The 21,113-nt window shown below is 35.6% G+C and overlaps 2 protein-coding genes across 5 annotated transcripts in view; both read right to left on the bottom strand.

Moving 5' to 3' along the window:
- for (cGMP-dependent protein kinase for) overlaps positions 1-3,226 on the bottom strand; it is a 122,389-nt gene extending 119,163 nt beyond the window's left edge. The window contains exon 1 of the mRNA XM_076124174.1: positions 2,833-3,226. The gene's annotated coding sequence lies outside the window, so the exon portion shown is untranslated. The remainder of the gene's footprint in view (positions 1-2,832) is intronic.
- A 3,705-nt stretch (positions 3,227-6,931) lies between these two features.
- Positions 6,932-21,113, bottom strand: part of LOC142979143 (long-chain-fatty-acid--CoA ligase 1) — a 53,815-nt gene continuing 39,633 nt past the window's right edge. For all 4 annotated transcript variants that reach the window (XM_076123915.1, XM_076123911.1, XM_076123914.1 and 1 more), the window contains 12 exons: positions 19,887-20,010; positions 19,149-19,292; positions 18,946-19,071; positions 18,637-18,836; positions 17,857-18,057; positions 17,137-17,354; positions 16,328-16,478; positions 14,228-14,338; positions 12,567-12,734; positions 11,487-11,630; positions 10,915-11,088; positions 6,932-9,804 (listed from right to left, as the gene is read on the bottom strand). In XM_076123915.1, coding sequence (XP_075980030.1) covers positions 9,667-9,804; positions 10,915-11,088; positions 11,487-11,630; positions 12,567-12,734; positions 14,228-14,338; positions 16,328-16,478; positions 17,137-17,354; positions 17,857-18,057; positions 18,637-18,836; positions 18,946-19,071; positions 19,149-19,292; positions 19,887-20,010 — 1,899 coding nt within the window. In that variant the 3' untranslated portion in view covers positions 6,932-9,666. The remainder of the gene's footprint in view (positions 9,805-10,914; positions 11,089-11,486; positions 11,631-12,566; positions 12,735-14,227; positions 14,339-16,327; positions 16,479-17,136; positions 17,355-17,856; positions 18,058-18,636; positions 18,837-18,945; positions 19,072-19,148; positions 19,293-19,886; positions 20,011-21,113) is intronic.

Consider the following 21,113-nt stretch of genomic DNA (forward strand, 5'->3'; position numbering starts at 1 on the left):
ATGTTCAGTTTGTTAGTTTAGATCTTCGTTAGCTGTTTCATGATGATACGAGCATTCATTGCGCTTTAAACATAAAGGTCGTTTATTTAAGTAAAATTAGGCCAATATTTACCGTGTAATGTAATCATTTAAATAAATATACATTCCTGCATTTCCCGCATATAATGTGGGACCTAAATTCCTACGTTTGAATACAAAATGTGTGATATTTGCACATTAGCGCTTGGAAAGACTCGTGAATGCCAGTATAGTTGATATAACTGGTGTTTGACGTTTCGCATAAATCTATCAACACTCATTTATTAGATGTAGAACTAGGTAAATAGAATAGTCATGGAAGTTGTAACTCTATATAGTTCTGAAATAAAAACGAAAGTTTACTAACTATTTGCAGAAAAGACGGTGACTATTTATGTAAGTTTGAACAAGATGATTTAGATTGAGTATGGTTTAGTTATGAGTGATTAAAATCGTTTTTTTGGTTGAAAAAAAAAACATTTATGTAGTATATTTTGTTAAAGACCCTTAGAAAAAGACTAAGCATCGAGTATATTGTTCATTTATAACGTATCTTACAATTAACCGTATAAAAAAACTAGTTGTAAGTAAGAATTGATATCTACTTTATGCAGTTACCTACGTTCAATTTGATTAAAAGACTACAATCTTTATAGACATCTGCATTGCATTAAATCGTTGAAACTTGAGAGACAATCAGGCGTGTGATCTCACAGGTAAATAGGTTTCCGATGTAATTTATACAAATTCCTTTAACAGTTGCAAAATGCACAAATCGGTTGGAGCCACCGGCCTTGCTTTCATGTTGATGTTTAGATTAAGTAGGAAAATAATTTGAACTTACTGAATAACTTTAGAAAATGTCTCTTGTGTTTGTACAAAATATAATACTTGGTTTGTATAAATATATGACTTTTAGTTTCATAAAAATAAAGTTGTAATTTTTATTGCCTAGTAAATATTACGCAACTCATTTCAAATTAACTTCTGTAATATTTTTATTACTAACTAGTTTATTTTTTTAAATTAAATTATGTACAATAACTATAATAGACAGATCGCCATTCATTGAGGGTGATACGTTCATGTTTATGCATAAATATAAAAAAATAAAGTCAATTAAAAAGTAACGGCTTCAAGAGTGCCTGCGAACGAGTCGTAATGATGCCTTTGGAATATTTAATAGGGATTGCGGACTGATATAAACATGAAAAAAGCGATATCAGATACTCGTAAATTTGATAGCCTGCCAGGAAGTATTGGTATTAAAGTAATAATTTAACGGATATTTGCCGTGTGGTTTCCGGCAGAAGATAAAACCTACCCCAAATCTTCTCACGAAAGGTGTTAAATATTCTAGCAGTTAATCTACCACAGACATCCATAGACGTTTGATGCTGTGATTAAAATCTGCAGTTTTGTTCTCAATAATATTTAAAAATTTGTTCCTCAAGTACCTACATATAAGCTACGGGTGAGGAAGTAACTATCCTCAGTTTTTGATTTGACTTGAAAATTTGTCAAATTTAGTTCCAAGGAACATCAGAAATTATGATACGTTCACTCGTGTCTTATGTATAATATGTGTCATAATACGTGTAGGAAAATATAATATTGTTACTTTTTAAACGTTCATCGTCACATAAAATGTATTCTAGTTACCTACGACATTTAGAGTTATCGAAGAGGAATCACAATTTAAGAAAACCCAATAGGAACCTGTTTGATAACTTCTAGGCACCATATTGTTGTGTTTGGGATTTTACATCACTAAACATCTAGAGAAACTAGTTTAAATCTTTCAATATTCTACGTGATGATGACATTGCGTCTCTCGAAGATACCTTCCGACGTTTGATCACACCACTGTTAATGAAAATAACGGTTATTGATCCGTGCGTGTCTCTGATAGCCAGCTCACAATAAAAATCATTATATTTGATTAATTTTGATACGCGCTATTATCTAAAATGTATGCTTACGCATAGTCTTTTATCTCTTGGACACATTTACGATTACACAGTCCTTGAATACATACGCTCAATTATTAGTTTTTGGTTACTGGTAGCCGAACAAGCATTATTGTTTTTCTATCTTACACAGAAAGCGGTAATAGGATTCTAGTGGGAATTTGTAAAGAATGTCGTCGTCATAAGAATAGACGCTAGTAACTTTTGTATGACTAATTAATTACAAGCTACCTGCTCTTAAAGGCAGAACCTGCATGCTTGAATAAAGAAACACAATATCCTGCCATGTCAGTTGATGTCAGTAGCCACACTTGCAACTGACAACCGACAGGTGCCAATTCCGTTTCCATTAATTCAATTGAAGGCTCAGTAACAGTGGAGTAATAAATCAATGTAATTCGAAAGTGGCAAATTAGAATTAAACAGTTTCTAATTTAAGCAATCAGTAAAACAAACAATTTGCAAGCTGTAACAATTTGAGCCACTTATCGTAGTTTATTTTGCAATTAAAGTTATTTGTACAGTTATTATCCGGCTCTAGTTTGTTTACGATAACATAACTACCCAAGTTAGCACGGAATTAATGCATGATTATGGCTGGAGACGACGGTAAACAAGAGACGTTATGCGAAATATTAATACTGGGGTTTGAATCAAGAGTAAACTGCTGATTAACCGCCATTACAGTGCGTGCTATTTTTAGAATCGCACAGAGATCACGTCTTTGTCTGCTGTAATGTAAATGACTATCAACCGCTCCATGTCTCGCACAGACACTGTACGCGCCGCTGATCAAAACAATGCATTACATAACCTAAAAACTCAGACACAAAATGGAACTTACCTAATTCATCTTTCACAACGTTCGACATTCTGCCAACCTTCATATTTCCACTAAAAAAGTAATAAGATTCACAGTGAGGTTATAAACACGAATGTCTGTTAACGTCACGTCATTTTGACAGGTGACGCGCGATGTCACCGCCGCGGTGGCGCGGCAGTTAGGGACGCACGGGAGAGTTCCCCGTGCGGTGGTGTATTCTGTTGTCGAATGGCATAGTTTAGGGAGCAACCGGAGGAACGTAACTCGTCTTAGCTTCTCGCGGCCAATGAACGGCACGGCCCGATGCGCCAAGGTCACTGGAGGCAAAACCGGCAGCGCGGCTCCGACAGAGGGCAGCACGCGACGCGAGCGACTAACACGAGCAGCTTGTGTGCTGCCCGTATGGCAACTAAACAGAAACACTGTAAGTACGGCCCGGCATGATGCGCCGATAAGCGGTATTATGGAATAAATAAAAACGCGACGCGTTCTGAATGTGAATGAATGTGCAGGCAAACTTTACGTCATTTTATTCATTGTATTTTTAATACCTACTCGAAGGTAATATTGAGTACTTTCTATCGACATACAATGGCCCATAAAGGCATCCTAGCTGGTAATTCGCTCAATGCTTTGAATTACAATTCGAATTCCTGCGATAATTTCTCAAAAATCACCCGCTCCTAGAAGCCCGACCCATAAACACTTCCGAATAAGTTGAATACTGCTATCAAACTAAAATAAAACGTCCCAGTGTTGATTAAGAATTGTTCCTCTGTTATGAAATTACTTTAATGAAATCAGTTTAATAAAATGAGTTTTTGACCTCATGAACCCATTTCAATAACACTAAATCATCATTCAGCAATTTATACGTCTATTTCAGTTTAACAGGAATATTTTTGCAAAGACTTTTCATAACTTGCTATTTGCTCTCGGTTCCAGTGAAAAAACATTATAAATATTTCAAGATGATCACTTTTCATATAACACTGGTGGTACATAAAGGAATCTACAAAACAATCATCACATACTACTAATCATATCATGATGTTTACGTTTTTATTAAAATGTTAACGCGTATACAAAAATAACGTAGACTATGGCAGTGTAGCTACTGGACGACAGATGGCGCTATTAGTCTAGACAACTAGTCTCTTCGTTCCTGACAATATAGTAATAGATAGATAATGACTGCTGAATTGTCTTCACTTCAAGTGCTTATCAATAAAATATAATTAAGTAATAGACCGGTGCCGATAAGTTTAGAGAACAAAAAAAATTGTAACAAGATGAAACCTTTTACGTTACTATTTCCTTTTACTTTGACCGTTTTCAAAGGCTTTGGCACCGGTCCAGTAAAAAGGCATTTTTATAAGGAAAATCATTTCCATGTAATGTATTTGCTACAGCGCTACATATTTGTAAGCCAAGAAACTCATAATAACCATCAAAATGCTGTAACTACTTCACAATTATAATTTATGATTATGAACATTTAAAAATCGATATGTTTACCTATTAAGCAAAAACAAATGTAAAATAGAAGTAAAATTTAGAAGCCCATCATAAAAAATGCTATGGCTTAATAATTGCACTAGAACATAAGTTATTTTATCTCATTGTAAATCTAATACATAATTTCATAAAAAACATAAAAATACATATAAAAGGATAATATTGCTAAAGTCTTCCATTTCTGAGTTCTTAAAACAATTTATTATTCATAGGATGCAAAGTGAACCGCACTCAGCCAGTATAGCGTCAAACTTAATCCAACATTTTTAGAGACATCATGTCATTCATGCAAATGTACTAAACCTCTAAAATTTTAGTCATTTAATGAATAGAGATTATTATTTAAAATATATAAAACTATCATCATCATCATCATCATCTCAGCCGAGAATCGTCCACTGCTGGACAAAGGAAAAAACATATACTTACATTTTATATAAAACTATACGATTGCAAAAATCGGCGTCGGCGAACTTAAAACGTGCGTAGGTGCGGTCCGAAAATGATCTAATAATAGCTATAAACGGTATTCTCTCTGACTAAACTAGTTTATTGATGTAGGATTCCCAATTATCTTGTCCATCTAGAGGAATGCTAGCCGAGCTGTGTTTACGCGTTGACGTCAGTTATAAAGTTACCGACTGTTATTAACTACGTCCGTAACTCCGTAATGTTTGAGTGGGCCAGTGATATGTTAACTTGTAGGCTATTAATATACATTCCGAGCTTAGAATACACTAACAATTTGTAAAGGTCTCTCGGTAAAGTATGAGACAATTGTTTAAAATTCAAACTATTACCACATAAGAGCCTAACTTTAAAAGTTTAAAGAGAAATTTTATAATGTGGTCTTGAGTTCCTCCCTCTCTTTTTTGAACTCACTGATCTGGTGGTCATGGAGTATACATTCTAATGCTTAAAGCGAAGCTGGTACCGTTATATCAAAAGACCTTTTAAACAAAAAAAAACTATGACATTTTCTGATCATTTACCAACTTTGTTGGAATTGGTTTCCAGTCTCACCGGACGCAGCTGAAAGTCAAAATTTTATATGAAGCAACTACTTAAATCACTTCCACAACCGAGTTTCCTGGGTTATACACGAGGCCCTTACATAAAACTGGCTATCAAACTTTCAAGCTTCTGACTACTGGTAAATACTGTCAAAGATCTAGAAAGATTCCGACAGAACATAAAGCTAAAACTATAACAATTGATAAGTATATCAAATAAGGAACTACATTACAATCCATATGGTTTTTCTAAATCTAGAGTATAATCGTTAAACAGAAACTGGTAGTTACTTAGGTAATTCGAACCATATGGCAAATAGGCTTAAGTGAACTTGGTAGTTTGCCAATTCACGTGTCAATTATGAATCATCATCGGGATCAATATCGTTCTACGGATCACATGCGATGCGACGTGCAGTACATAATACAGACATCTGCTTATGTTCGCAGATGGCTGGAAGTATGTCTTAAGAAGCAAGATTATTAGATTACACACGTGTTTATTGTGAAGCATTTGAATCACAGGTGACATCCACTACATCGTTCGAGAAAATGCATTTGCGTCTATACAGTTAAGGGCTCAAACTGTATAGACGTAAACATGACCATAGGACGACCATCGGGTAAGTTGATTTTGAAATATAATTTACTGCATATAAGAGTCTATCTATGACATTATCTGTCGCTATTAGACTATTCGTATGCGCCTAACAAGATTCCATATTCCAAGATAAACCAAGGATCGTATTCTTTTAGTACGGCACGTTCTTGGAGCGGGCTTACGAATCTTAGCATAAGTGCAAATGTTATTGCTCCCGAGATTTGTTGGTTTAAATTCAAATAAAAAATGTATTTCACGTACATTAATTACTTAACTAGGTACCTACAATAGTCGAACTGAAAGTGAAATATATGGTACGTACCTAGTACCTTGTTTTGTTTTTCATGGTTGTTTTGCTATTCAACCCTTTTATTTATGACTCCGAGAAATGTTAGGTAGTGAGATGTAAGTCACTAGCGCCAATGTACAACTCTATATTACATTAAACACAGTATCCAAATTCATCGTTGGACACAGACATTTTTGAGTAACATTTTCCTCAATACATTATCATAGGCATCCATCCGTATGATCACGTTTATCCGGTTCCGTTGAACCTGTCTGCAAATTGTAAAGTCAATGGAATCCCCGAGATACGCCGGGAACTTTTAAGCATTCTCTTTATGGCATGGAAATTTTCGAATAAAGGAATTCCGAGTAAATGACCTGCGTAGTGAGTGTAATGTGTCTCAAAACGTATGTATATATATTATGCCAGTTCAGGAAAATGTTGACTGCAGTAAAGATGAAATATTAGGTCGGGGAAAAAGTCTTTTCGCATTATAGTATGTTTGAACTTGTAATAAAATCTTTTCTCTGCACAAAAAAGCTCGATATTTGGGGTACCTCACGAGCTCACTGAAAGAAACCTAATGAACCGTGTACTCATTTGTGATTCTTGAAGCCAAAGAGATTTTTCAAATGATGATGACGAAATTTTAATATGCTTTAACAAGGGATGTAAACAGGTTCAAAATAAACAATCCAATTCATTTTTTTAATTTTATTTAAAAATAAATTATCGTAGTACAACTTGCACCAATAACAACAAAATTTTGGTTTGAACAACATGAAACCGTAACGTTCGCTCAAAGCATGTATCAACTAATTAATATTGCGCTCTACAATTAAAAAAGTACATACTACACGGTGCGACAGTTTGACCTAGGATTAAGTATTATTTTATACTATTATCGTCGTGTAAAACTCACTATCATTCACAACAAACTGAGATTCGCCCCTCTGGCTATGTTGGCGGCACACCTTTCCACATTCCGCGGTCATATGTCTAAAATCGGCTACTTTCAGCCTCACTAAAAGAGTTTACGAACCATTAAAACTATCCAGCTCATTTAAGCTTTGTAAAGCAAGTTTAAAGAATTTTAGGAGAACTGTACCACCAACATTAAAGCGTAATCCACACAAGTTATTAGACAAAATAAAAAAAAACGAACTTAGCATATAACAGAACAGCACAATTCTCACATCATGAGTTAAACATCGGTCAAAGGCACGGTATAAAAGAGTTTGAGTATTTTCTTACAATACTATTTGATTGTATCGAAAATTATACAGGATCACTATAATACATAAATCATCGTTCTAATTGTCATGCTCGTAGTTCAGATAAGCGAAGCGTAAAAATACGTTTTGTAAAAATGCGTTTTTTATGTGAAAAACGTTTTAGTTTCAGTCGCTTTTCTGAATAGCAAAGTGTATTACAACTATTAATATTTTCCTAAAATCACATAGCAGACACACAATATAAAACAATTATAATAATTTCATAGTGCTAATCATAACCATTCTTCCTAGGATCATCGTTACCTACGTCTCGTGTCTAAGTACAGTTGTAAAGTAAATCGTATTGCTTACAATTTTACCTAATTCTATTTATTGTAGACGACATTTCATATAAAAGTTGAAATATCGAGTGCTTACTATAAGATGTTCGCTACAGGTAATTCCGTAAAGGGTTCGAGTACCTAACTTGCATTGATGTTTCATTCACTTGGGTCTAGAATACTGGACAAATCAAATTTATTCTTGAATGTTACTCTTTTGTATTAAAAGACAGTACAGCGTCGATTTAATCGATACCAGACATCGAATACATTCAACGCGGCATTTTCACTCTTTCACTTAACTATAAGAAAAATATACAAGAGCCGAAATGTGTCGTGTGACTTGTTAATTGACTGCACAAGAAACAATGTGTTTCCGTATTATTGCCATGACAATAAAGGACCTTTACCTACAAACTATTCAATTTGATTATATACAATTTAAAAGTCTACAGTTAATAATTTAATAATTTTTCAAAGAGTATTCTCGCGTAAAATCGTTCACTATGATTGAATTTAGCCGTGTTTTATTTAGCGTTAGCAGAGTGAAATGACTAAAATGATAGCGAACACATTGTACTGTGATAGGAGGCTTATAAAAGTTTCGTGACGTCACACGTCACTGCTTAGTAGCTTAATACTTTGTTGCTTTGATAACTTGAACTTGGCTTGACGTGGCTCCACTTCCATTTCGTATTTAAGGTTTACCACATTTTACCGTCGCAATTACAATGAACAAACCAATAATCCCTGGATTTATTACACTATAATGCTCTAGTAAAATAATAACACTTACAGGAATCCATTATCATTAATGAAAAAACAACGCGACCTCAAACACACCTATAAAACGAACAGAAACAATTTTTATTATATTTAATGTTGTTTATAGGAGGTTCGATTACTCACTCTCAATGGCCTTTATAAGCTGTAATGCGTCATAAACAGTAACATTGAAAGCACATCAAAGTATTTTTCTAATCTGGTCCTCTATTACGTTAATTGGCACGGCACGTACGTTATTATGTTTGGACCTATACCAATTTCCTTGAACTCGTAAATCATTGGGTGTTTTTTCGTTAATGAACTTGGCTCTTATCCAAATGGGAAGTACGAATTATCTCGTAGTAAAGTTGTCGTAAAATCTTTGTGGTTCTATAATATCTTTCCCGTAAATGATTATGATTTTCACAAGTCTGTTGACCTAGTTAATGTCTTGTTATACATGAATCCATTGAGACGCATTTATATTTGGACTACAACACGATTCTCTAATAAAATTGTTGTTACAATTTTATTAAGGAATAGTGTTGGATAGTGTAAATACAAAATTGTAGTCGCGACTTTACCATTTAGTTTATATATTCCTTAGTGGTGTTAATATGTTGAACCACAATTAACAAAGGCCGGGGATGGATTATCTATTCATTACTTGCAATTAAATCGTACAAGGTAAACTTAGGCATCACCTGCCAACTTTAAGGTGTTGTGTAGAATACTGAGCAACTATTTATCTGCTTGTTTGTTTGTTTGTCGTATCGTTAGTGGTCAACCTAGTGTCAAAGTTGTTCAAGCCGCCCGAGAGGCCTTTGACGTGGCTTAACGACTGTTATCTTAGTAGACAACAACCGGGGTCGACATTTAACGTGCCCTCCGAAGCATGGAGACGCCCAGTTCAAATACCATAAAGCGGTCACCCATCTATGGAATGACCGCGCCAATGGTTGCTTCACCCACAGATCGTTTACCAACCGGTGAGCGCAACTGGCTATAATATTCAAGTTATCAAAGCATCAAAGTTTATAAATCACATAATTACAACCACGCTCGCAAGTTTTGTCCAAGCACGATACATCGGCTACAACTAGTTGTGTTGCCGTTATTCCAGTTGTTTGTACATGTCTTCTATCTGGGGTTTGAAGTAGCTCCTGATCTCGGGCCGTTTCGCCTTCATTGTAGGAGTTAGTAGGCCGTTCTGCACTGAGAATGGGTCCGGGTGTAGGTAGATGTCCTTTACCTGATGATAAAACACAAAATGTTACTTAATTATTGCAGTTTAGTTTCTTAGCTGTTTTATGAGAGTTAAATAATTTTTAAATCGCAGTGTTTTAGTCAATTATTGTTTGCAATGTGTCAATCAAATTGTCTATTTCAGCTTATTTATAGCGTCTTTTTGGTACAAATATATATATGTACATATCATTTTTGTGGCAGATTATGTTAAAAAAACAACGGAAGAAAACGGAAACATTAGGTTATAAGTTCCTAATAACAAAGGATGCGCAATAACAAATTATTATTGACCAGTAATCATAATCTTTGTGATTAATAACTTAATCATCAATTTCTATTTTGGTACTACGATTATCTATTTCAACGTGATAACTCATAATAAAGATTTTTTTCTACAACCTCGTGTAGTTTTCAATGTTAAAAATTATCTATTTTTAAATTAGCACATAATCTCTTTTTATTTTAGGAAGTGATAAGATTACCAATGTTTCCTGGTTTTATTTATAACTGCGTACCTTTAGTTTATTTCTGTTGCAGTAATTCAAGATTTCATGTTAATTCCATTATCAGTTAATTTTTGTTGGTGTTATAAATTTTAGATAATGCATTAAACATAATAATATGTGTCATTAATATTACGCAATAAGCATGGATCGATAATAAGATAAATATTTATTGTGTATTTTCCTACCAATATACGTTAAAATTCTAAGATTATTCCTCAATTGAGCGAAATCTTTGTGCCAACCTTAATAGCGATTTACACCTTTGTGCAAATAATTAGCCAAATAACTACCCTCCAAATTAAATCACCTAATAAAATACTACTGGTATTATTGATATTATATATGTAAAAACTTTGTTATTTTTAGAAAGACTGTTATTTCTAAAATAACAGTTTATATCATCAAAAAGATCCTGGGATATCTTCCGCCGAATTATAATACGAACGCGCCAAATATCGTTCCCTTACCCTTCAATGTATCAACATATGTTTGTTTCGTCACTTGCACTTCTCTCTCATGTCTCTACTTAATACTTTCTTCACAACAAATTGCTGTTATATTCAGACACACAAAGTTATATGGCACTAAACATGTCATTATAATATTACCTGTTCAAAAGTCTTGAGTCCAGCGGTGCGGCCCCACTGCAGCATGTCGTCGAGGATGATCTTCTTGATGCGCGCGTCCTCGCACAGCGCGCTGAAGGTGCCCTTGATGCCGTGCTCCAGCGCCCAGCACTTGATCACGTCCACGTCCGGCACCACCACGCCCACCACGCATGACTGGAATATTTACACCATTGTTAAATTACACTGTTCTAAGAAGAATATCCTGTGAGAGAGGCTACTACCACTAGTTACAACTTAAAAAAAATACATTGTTACTCATACACGGTATTGCCCGATAGTTTTCATCGAATACGAGAGACAATCAACACGAGTACAGCAAAACTCATCACTGGCAGAAAGTGCCGATCGTAAAGAATATTACACGAACAAGCAATCACGACGTGTAAAATCTTATGTAGACACGGAACATAAAAGAATACCCTGAGTATGGATAGTGCACCCCTCGTGAAAAAATAGTATTTACCTACACTTGAAATGTCTTTGGAAAAAGACATAAGATGTTCAGCTATATTCGATGAGAATTCCAATTATAGTAGAAGTCGAAATCTTACCTTCAGGGATTCGCCATGCACGAAGACCTGCTCGACGTACTGACTCCTAATATAAATGTTCTCTATTTTCTCAGGAACTATGTATTCGCCTTGTGACAGCTTGAAGATGTGTTTTCTTCTGTCGATAATCTTTAATGTACCATTCTGGAAATAGAAAACGACACGTCAAAAAATTTGTTGAGACAGGACTTTTTATCTGAAGCCTGTTAGTTAATTTTATGTCAACTATCACGACACACCAGTATTAATAAATGTGGTTTTAAGCTTAATGTATAAATTTTGAAGTATAGCTAGGTTGGGCAATGGACAATCAGGTTTTTGTAATCAGAATGTACATTTAAGCTTTCTTTCGTAGCCCTACACATAAATCAATAATAATCAGTGAGATCTGCAGCAAACATTTTGTTGTTTCCAATTTGTTGACGCACAATTCTACAGAAGTTAGCTAACCGCTCATATTTTTCTTAAAAATAACAGGTGTAATGTGGGTGTATGAATTCCATTAACCCTTCGGAAAATCACCGACGACATACTGTTTTAAATATAAAGAAACATAAACATGTCATAGGAATAATCAGAGACGAGGCTAAACGCCATACTTTCAGACATAATTTATTATAACCGCAATACATCTGTTAGATGATGTTATTATCATAATAATAGTTTTAGAGGAAAATTTTAAATGTTTTCGCCGCAAATTAGAACACGTCCGCTCGGTGCGTTTTTCTAAATAGGTTAAAGTGGCTATAAAAGTTATATTAGAGTCGGAATCGTTTCCAGCGTTTTAAATGCTAATGCTCGCGAAATTGCCAGAAGTCAGTGTTTATGTAATCAGGTATTAAATTGCCGTTACCGTTAACAGTAAGATCGGTTGCGAGTGATATCCCCAAATCTGTTTTTCTGCGTTATTATTGAATCCATAAAAAATATTGCTTCACATATTTTGAACACTGAAATTTATTGCATTACCTAGGGGAATATTTTTGGCCGTAATAGACTTAAAATTCATCAGTTTCTATTGATTAGTTTGAGTACCGAAGTTCTTTAAGTAAATCAATATAAATAGTGAAGTTCTCTCACCGGCAGCCACTTGCCGACATCCCCGGTGTGGTGCCAGCCGTCCTGGTCAATGACCTCGCGCGTCTTCTCGGGCTCCTTGAAGTATCCCTTGAACACGTTGGCGCCCTGCACGCACACCTCGCCCTGACCCTGCGACGCGTAGTACTCCATCTCCGGCACGTCCACTAACTGCAAACAAACATACATATATTTATATCATGATGATTGAAAGATTCACTGTAACCACTACAGATCAAAAGCCTTCTTCCGCTTACACTTATTCAAGGCGTTTTTTATCAGTGTCACTTGCTATTTCTTCTATACTAAGCTAATTTTCTTATTATTTTTGTATACCTAGTTAGAAAATTACAGAATGCGGTAGTGCGTTTGACATAAAAAAGGAAGTTGTATGTAGAGTCGAATGAAGCGCCTACTATTTAAACTATGATGATTTTCTTAACAGTGATATGTAGAGAATAGTAATTCAAAAAAAGGAGATTTCTCTTTGTAGCTTGTATTTAATATTGGTTCGTAGTTTTAGGCGCTCGTATATTGCAGATGGGCTAGCTATTGGCCTGTCATCTATTTTGTTTTGTGAAATAAAAGATGATAAATAGCCGTATTTTGAAACATGCTGTAACAGGGATTTATGATAGAATTGTCCGAGAACCAACATATTTAACATCTCACTACATAGTACACACTGTCTTATCCGATGAAAAATGTTCCAAAGAGTGCGCTCATGAATCATTTGTCGGGATTAAAGAAAGATTACATTTTGAGCTCGCTATAAATTCGGATGTCATCACATTTATCATAGACGACGAAGGTCGATCAATGCGGTAGTGGTCCCGTGTATTTTTGGATAGAAAACTTACGGAAAACGTATTGCGCAAATGCATATAAATAAGAAGCCATTAATCTGGTGTGTGTAAACAGTATGGAATGACGGGACCACTTACTGGATCCTGTATTTAACGGCTGTTTGTCAAAGTGTCGAGTTGGATGTCTAGGCAGCTGCCAATATACGCGGAAAGTGAAACGAACGGTTGAATGATCTCCTTAATGTATCCTGTTATGAAGTCGATTAAAATTATTTGGTTTCAGTTACAACTTTTGATGATCGATGACGCAATTTTAAGACCATTTTAAATTGTTGTCTACGCTTGCATATTTTATATATTTAAGGTGCAATGTTAAGTTATTTTTATTTATAAAAAATAATATCTTTGTTTTCTTGGATAATAAATATGAAGCGTCATTAAACACAAACAAACAACTATTATTTAAATGAGTGTACAATCTATTCACAATGAGAGTTAATCATAATATCCCGCTATTTGAGATCATAATCACGATACAGAAATAACCGACAACGTAAGCCTTTTGTTTCTGTCAACGCTTCTTTGTTCGAATTAAATAGGTATATGAATAAAATGTTTTAAAATAACGGGCAAACTAACATGTTTCATTTGCAACAAACATAGTCTTGTTGTCCACAAATTAGTCTATTGTAGTGACTAAACTAAAAACAAAATAGAGATACAAAGTACATATCTACTTATAATTTAATCGAAAAATCCTGCTGTGTCACTACTTCATGTCTAGTCTAAAATTAAGATAGATCAAATATATTTGTATGACTTAAAAAAAGTAGAATTACAGTTTTCATCTTTGCTTACCTTCACTTTACAACAAGCGACGGGAGGTCCGACGTGTTCAGGCACGTGGTCGCCCTGAACCGTGAGGGTGACTGGCGCCGTGCACTCGGTCTGACCGTAGCCTTCCACGATCTATTCAAACAAACAAAAAACAACTATAGTAAAACCTTGTAGAACCACTTAGCATATTCTATCGCAACGCGCAGTTGTATAGGAAATAGTGATCAGTAGCTCGATTCTCTACTACTATCGACTACTGACAACCGGCTAGTCATCGAGAAATTTTGAAAATCTGATCAGCGCCTCTGTAGGGCTCAGTAAGAACTATTTTGGCAGTACATTTTAAATATCAAACTCTCGATACTCAACAAGTCGACATTACAGACTATACAAAATTGCGCTACAGGAATAAGAAGACGCGAGAACAGAACCAAAGAGATTATTTAGTCTGGGAGACTGTGGACGGGCCGAGGATGTTTTCGAGTAGCTGAAAAATCAGCCCTGGCTTTTATTTATTACAATGGAATGAAGACCCAGTATGTAAGCTAGTTAATAATTAATAATTGAGTTTTTATTTTTCCCTTCTTGCAATTCATAATTCTGGTTTCGTAGTAATTAAATAACAGCAGCACCTTAGAAGTACCATAAATCACAAGTTTCATGATGTATTGAATGTTTATACAATCTCTTACTAAACAGATCAAATTAATAAATAAACAAGGCAATGCACTCTAATTGAAAGTGGAGTAAACGAAATGAGTTAAAAGGTTTGTTTTAAAACGATCATCACTTATCTTTTTTTTGTGAGGGTTTCCAAACAATTATATGGAGACATACACTTAAGTTATCGTACAATACTGATTTTAATAAAGAATAACTGCAAACCAAATTCAGAAGGAATTCTACAATGCATTGTTTCTATGAGAGCTACAATTAAAACAGAATGACAAACTCAAATCGTTCCGTTACAAAGTAATAAAGCTCGTTTAAATTAATTTTGTTAATTCGTACAAACAAAAGATTTGCTGCAAACTGAAAATTAAGGGTCATTCACACTGAAGTGGGCGTGATTATTAAACCAAATCAAGAGACGCCTCTCACTGTGACTCACATCGCAACAATACGTGTGAATGAAATTTTTATAAAGACCGAGATGATCTAGATAGATAAAACACAAACAGTTTTGTATCTAATAGAAGTAGATGTAGTGAGTATAATAACACAATGTATTAAAACAAACAGACGGAGAACGTAGTACGCTAGCGTCGAATTATGAAGATTCTGATAAAATATTATGCCGGCTCGTTGAGGATATCAAATGTTATGTGTTATGATATAAAATAAGAGCAAAGCCGCACCCAAAAATAACTGTGAGGACTGTTGGCCGTTTTCCATACGGCTGGATAGTATTCGTGATATGTACAAAGATATAGTTGATGGTTGGAATCTATGTCGAGATTGTCTCGAACGCTAAGACAATATAATCAATGACTGTTGCTAAAATTAATTTGAATTGTTTTTGCGATGCGAATTTTTCAATGTGGATCATAAATAGATTTGGTATGTGTGTATCACTGGGCTGCTTTTATATCGAACTTTTGATCTAGAAAAATAGCGTCAAGGCTATTTATTATTTAAAAATGAGAAACGCAGATTATGACGTGATTTAGGAAGTATTTTGTGATCAGCAGGATCTACTTCATGTGAATGATTGCGGTATTAATATCACTACAAGTCTTTGATCTTAGCCAGTTGCGCTTAACGGTTGATAAACGATCTGTGGGCAAGCAACTGTTGGCGCGGTCATTCCATAGATGGGTACGGATGCAGAGCCGTGGTATTTGGACTGACTGTCTCCGTGCATCGGACACGTTAAAAATTGGTCCCGTATGTTGTCAATTAAGATAGCAGTCGTTAAGCCACGTCTAAGGCCTTCGGGCGGCTTGAACGACTTTGACACTAGGTTGAACACTAACCGTACGATAGATAGATAGATAAAGCAGATCTTAACGATTTTAAACTCCCGCAACTAGTACACATTATATTATAACACAAACATGACATGTCTTAAACGTAATGAAAGGTTAGGATACCTTATTCAAATATTAAAGCATATCTTACCAAACAACCGAGCGCGCATCTCGCGAAGGTGAGTACATTGCCAGCGAGCGGCGCAGAGCCGACCACCATGATGCGAAGACGACCACCCATCCCTTCGCGCACCTTGCGGAACACCAGCTTGTCCCAGATTGAGTCGCTGCGAACTATTCCTCTGGAAATGGAAGGAAAAAAAGTTAAAACTAGCATTTTTGGCTACAGAAACAGATTACTAAATATAAGTATGTTGCTGAAAAAAAATATTTGAACTGCAACAGCAGATCTTTTATTTAGACCTTACATTAAGCCTTATGAGTTTCCCTCAAATTCATTACCCAGGAAATAGAATTTATTATATTATACGATTTCTCTTTTGTTTCATTTCAACAACTATAAATATTACTCAGAGTTACGCTGCGATGATTAGTATCAAAGAACTCGGGAAATGGTAAACGGTTGCTCAATTAACATAAATGGCGAAAGAATGGCGAATTTTCGGTAATTTTAATGAAATATTACCAAACGTATTCGCATTGTGAGCAAGTTATTTAGGACACTGTATAATGTGCAAGTGTAATTTTAACGGGAAAGGAATTAAATATTATTTTTAACCGACTTCACAAATAGTAGGAGGTTCTCAATTCGACTGAATTTTTTGTCTGCATGTTACCTCTGACTTTTTACGGTGGACCAGTTATGATGATTATTTTTTTATTTAAAAGTTGTCATTTCAATTCCGGGTAAAAGGAGTGGAAGATTGTTAAATAGTGGATGAAAGATTGTAATGAAAGTTAGTAATTTACAGAGATAAAAACGATTTTTTATTGTATTACCTCTTCAGTTCAGATTCTTTAGCTGATAACGCCATATTGAATAGCAGCTTCTTGATCTTTGAGTTGGATATTTCTGATTGGGCTCTGTCGTAGAGCCTGTTCAGCAGTCTTGGAACGGCGGGCATCATGGTCGGTTTCAACGCGACCAAATCGTCACCTAACCGTCGAATATCACCACTGTAGAATCCTACGGCTCCTCCTACCATGTAGAGAGCATTCTAGAACGAAAAAACATACATTAATTACTTTTAGTTGTCAATATTTCGTTGGGTAGAAAAATCTCTGACATGATGAAAAAATATCTTGTTGAAATAATTGTATGTAAAACAAAGCATAGCATGTCAAAACTGTTATTCCTAATGCCAAAGGTCGGACATTGCACCAACTTCAAGAACAGGAATTCATCTAAACAATACAATAGTGAACACAAAATTTTCCAAATCTATTAAATTATGCGTTGACTATAGCGTATGGCAAGAATATGGAAAATGTATCTTAATTCATTATGAAAATTAAAAAGAATTGAATGTGTCTAATCGACAAAAGGGTTACGCTTGCACTAATAAACTACAATTTAACGTAATAGACGAATTCAATCACATATGGGACAAAGTACACTATACTAAGTAGAATGTATCTACTATTAATGTAAATCTATCACAAAAAATCATCAAAGTCTACCATCAAACTCATTCTTTAGTAGAATCAGGTAGTACATACCTCGCAACACCGCTCCAGCATATGCGCGAGTGGCAGGAAAGAGATCATGATATCGTTCTTCATGGGCCTGTGTTCTCCAAGCTGCATGATGACACTGCACATCGACGCTACCACGTTCTCATGCGTCAACATCACACCTTTGGGCATGCCCGTCGTACCTGACGTGTAGCAAATTGTGCATATGCTCTCTGGTTTCGGTGGCTGGAAGGAGAAATGAAATAATTAATACATTTAACCACGTTGAGTGAGATTATACACTCGCTCTATCGCGCGTGAAATAACAATCGCGCGTGAAATAACAATCGCGCGTGAAAGAGCGTGCGTGTAAAGGGTGTGCAAGGGGATAGGAAAGAGCTCGCGCCGCGCTCATCTGTCAAACCCGCAAAGAAAATCGCGAGCGAAGAGTGCGCCGTCTTTCCCGTGCGTAATCCTGTATGCTCCTAAGAACGCGCGGTAGAGCTTGTATCTAAAGGCGGTCGAGCAGATCCTACCAGGGCGATACATACGGCAGAAGGGATAGATCTCAGGTCCACCAAGATATTAAATGCGTTTTGGAATAAGAATTACAGGGCTTATAAAAGTCTCTAAAAGAATATTTTCATTTTTGGTGTTATGTTTTAATCCTTCGAAAGTGCAAAACTGGCCTTCAAGTGTTTGCCCATATTCTTTGGCTGTCTGGTTTAACGTAAAGGTTGTAATCATTGCATCAGCTTTAATTTCAATCTCAAAGTTATAATAATGTACCGTGTAATAAAAATTACAAAAATAAAAGATACTCACGAGGCAGGGGTGGTCCTTTTGAGCGCCTTGTATTTCAACATCGCTAAACTTAAGAATCTCGACACCTCGACTCTTTGCTCTTTGATGCGTGGAAGGCGAAACTTCTTTAATAGTTATAAGCTTTCTCAAACATCTCGGCGACTGATCGAGAAGCAAGTTGGCTTTTTTATCGTCCTCACATATAACTACTGACATTTCAGCTAGAATAATAAAAAACTCACTTTAGATTACGCCTAGATCATTCGACACTATCATTTGATCTCAATAAAAAGGAAACCTTAATTCTATACCATTAAAGAAAATACTCACTTTGATTAACAATGAAGGCACATGCATTAGCTCCTAGAGTGTCGTAAAGAGGGACAATGACCATTGAATAGCAGTAAGCAGCCTGCTCTGTCATTACCCACTCCGGGCAATTCTGTGAATATATACCTGGAAATAAAATGAAACAAGTTTTAGTACGAGGAAAATTGTTTATATTTTACCTTGAAACTTGATAAGAAACTTACCCACAAATGTGTTTTGCCCAGGGACTAAGCCTTGGCATATAAGACCTGAACCGAAATTCTTCGCTCGAAGCAAAGTCTCATTGTAAGTCTGCCACACATAAGGCTTGTTTGGTCCCTCGCGCCATCCGAGGCAATTGCCATTATCTGGAACGAGATTAACGTATTATCGTTTAGTATTGTATTTAATATCCTTTGCATTTATCATGTCTTCAATCTCATAAAGCTGTCTCAGCTCCACTAGCAGTTAAGTCGCGGAATATTCCATGCAACATAAACTCGCTTAATATTTCCATGTTTTATTTTTATTGCGGCAATGAGTACAAAGCTCTCGTGTATTGTACGTATAAGAACTAAAAAAAGCCACTGTCCCGACTACTCTAGTGGCACAAATTACGCTTAACTGTATCCTGTGAACCAGTTCGTGAATGATGTTAACAATATTTTGTAATACTCGGGCATTATCGTATTTATCGTTAACGAGCGGAAACGTGAAGGGAAATGAGGTGGGTCTTACAATTTGCGCCTTAGGACACTCCCTGCCCTGCAATTGTGTGCGTAGTATTCTACGAGTGCAGGCAATTCAACGCGCAGGCACAAATAGGTACTTGTAATAGAGATTGCGTAAATAGTTAAGTTGCAACCATCTCAACTTGATGCGGCTGCCCGCTTTAATGCAGGAATTCCATGCATATATTTACTCAAAGGGAAGATAGTTAGATTGCTTTGCTTGTCACTTACTTGATTCTTTGACGCCCCGTCGGAAAGTTTCAAACAGTGTGCGTGTGTCCTCATGTAGGTAACGGAGGAATCGACCATTTTTTGCTTCTTTGTAGAATTTTGATACACGAACCATCTCGGGCCCCTGTAACAATAACAATAATAATGAAATACAGGTTTGCGTATGAATAACGTCAAGTTCAAATACCTAATAAGGACTCTTTCATGTTATGAAATGTTACGTTATAAGAAACTACGTTTCTTTTTTATCAGACTATATTTCTTGACCGGGTTAAAAACCTTTTTACTCTCATTTTATATATCGCTATCAGAAAAACAAACAATAACAATGTATTATGATAAAATATGAATTTCGTAATATAAAGAAGACGATAACTTTGGTGTCATTGTACTGAATCCTTGCAACGTACGAGCAACCTAATCGGCTTTAATCCCATTAACGAACATAGTCATCGGATTATTACGACCACGCAGAAATGCCTAATGAACATAAACTATACATGTATGAGCAATAATACTATATATGTTACTGTAAAAGCCCGAACTGTGGTAAATCCTAAGATTTTCCGGTAAAACCTAAGATTTACCAACTCTCAATGGTAAAAGTCCGAACGTTCTTTTATTTCGAACTTTTACCACCATTTAATTGGCAAATCTTAGGATTTACATAATGACACGGTAAAAGTTGATAAAGTCATATTGTAATGTGTTTGAGCCGTAATATAATGATATTGCTAGGGATATAATTATATGCCGTAACATAATTATAATGAGAGTTTAAAAATGTCGCCGGAGCCCCGCTTCGCGGGGCTCCTCCTTCTGGGTGGTTTAAAAAAAAATTACCACGAAGACTGAGGTGGGAGCTTCGCTTCGCTCGCTCCCACCTCAGCCTTCTAACCTAACCTACCCATGTCGGTTTGCCGAAAACTCCTTCTTTATAACTATTAAATTATTTTATATTAGCTACATTTACCTGCCCTTGAGGTATATCCTAAGATTTACCAAGTGAATAGGGGTAAAAGTTCGAAATAATAGAGTTATTTGGACTTTTACCGTTGAGAGTTGGTAAATCTTAGGTTTAACCGGAAAATCTTAGGATTGACCACAGTCCGGGCTTTTACAGTAACATATATACCAAACGTAAACATCGCTGGAATTCCAAACGAAATGCAAACTCTATATCGATTGGGATTCAAGGAGCTTATTTACATTCTTGTTTACTACGTA

The sequence above is a fragment of the Anticarsia gemmatalis genome, chromosome 16 (genome assembly GCF_050436995.1).
Source record: "Anticarsia gemmatalis isolate Benzon Research Colony breed Stoneville strain chromosome 16, ilAntGemm2 primary, whole genome shotgun sequence".
In the NCBI taxonomy this organism is placed as follows: domain Eukaryota; kingdom Metazoa; phylum Arthropoda; class Insecta; order Lepidoptera; family Erebidae; genus Anticarsia; species Anticarsia gemmatalis.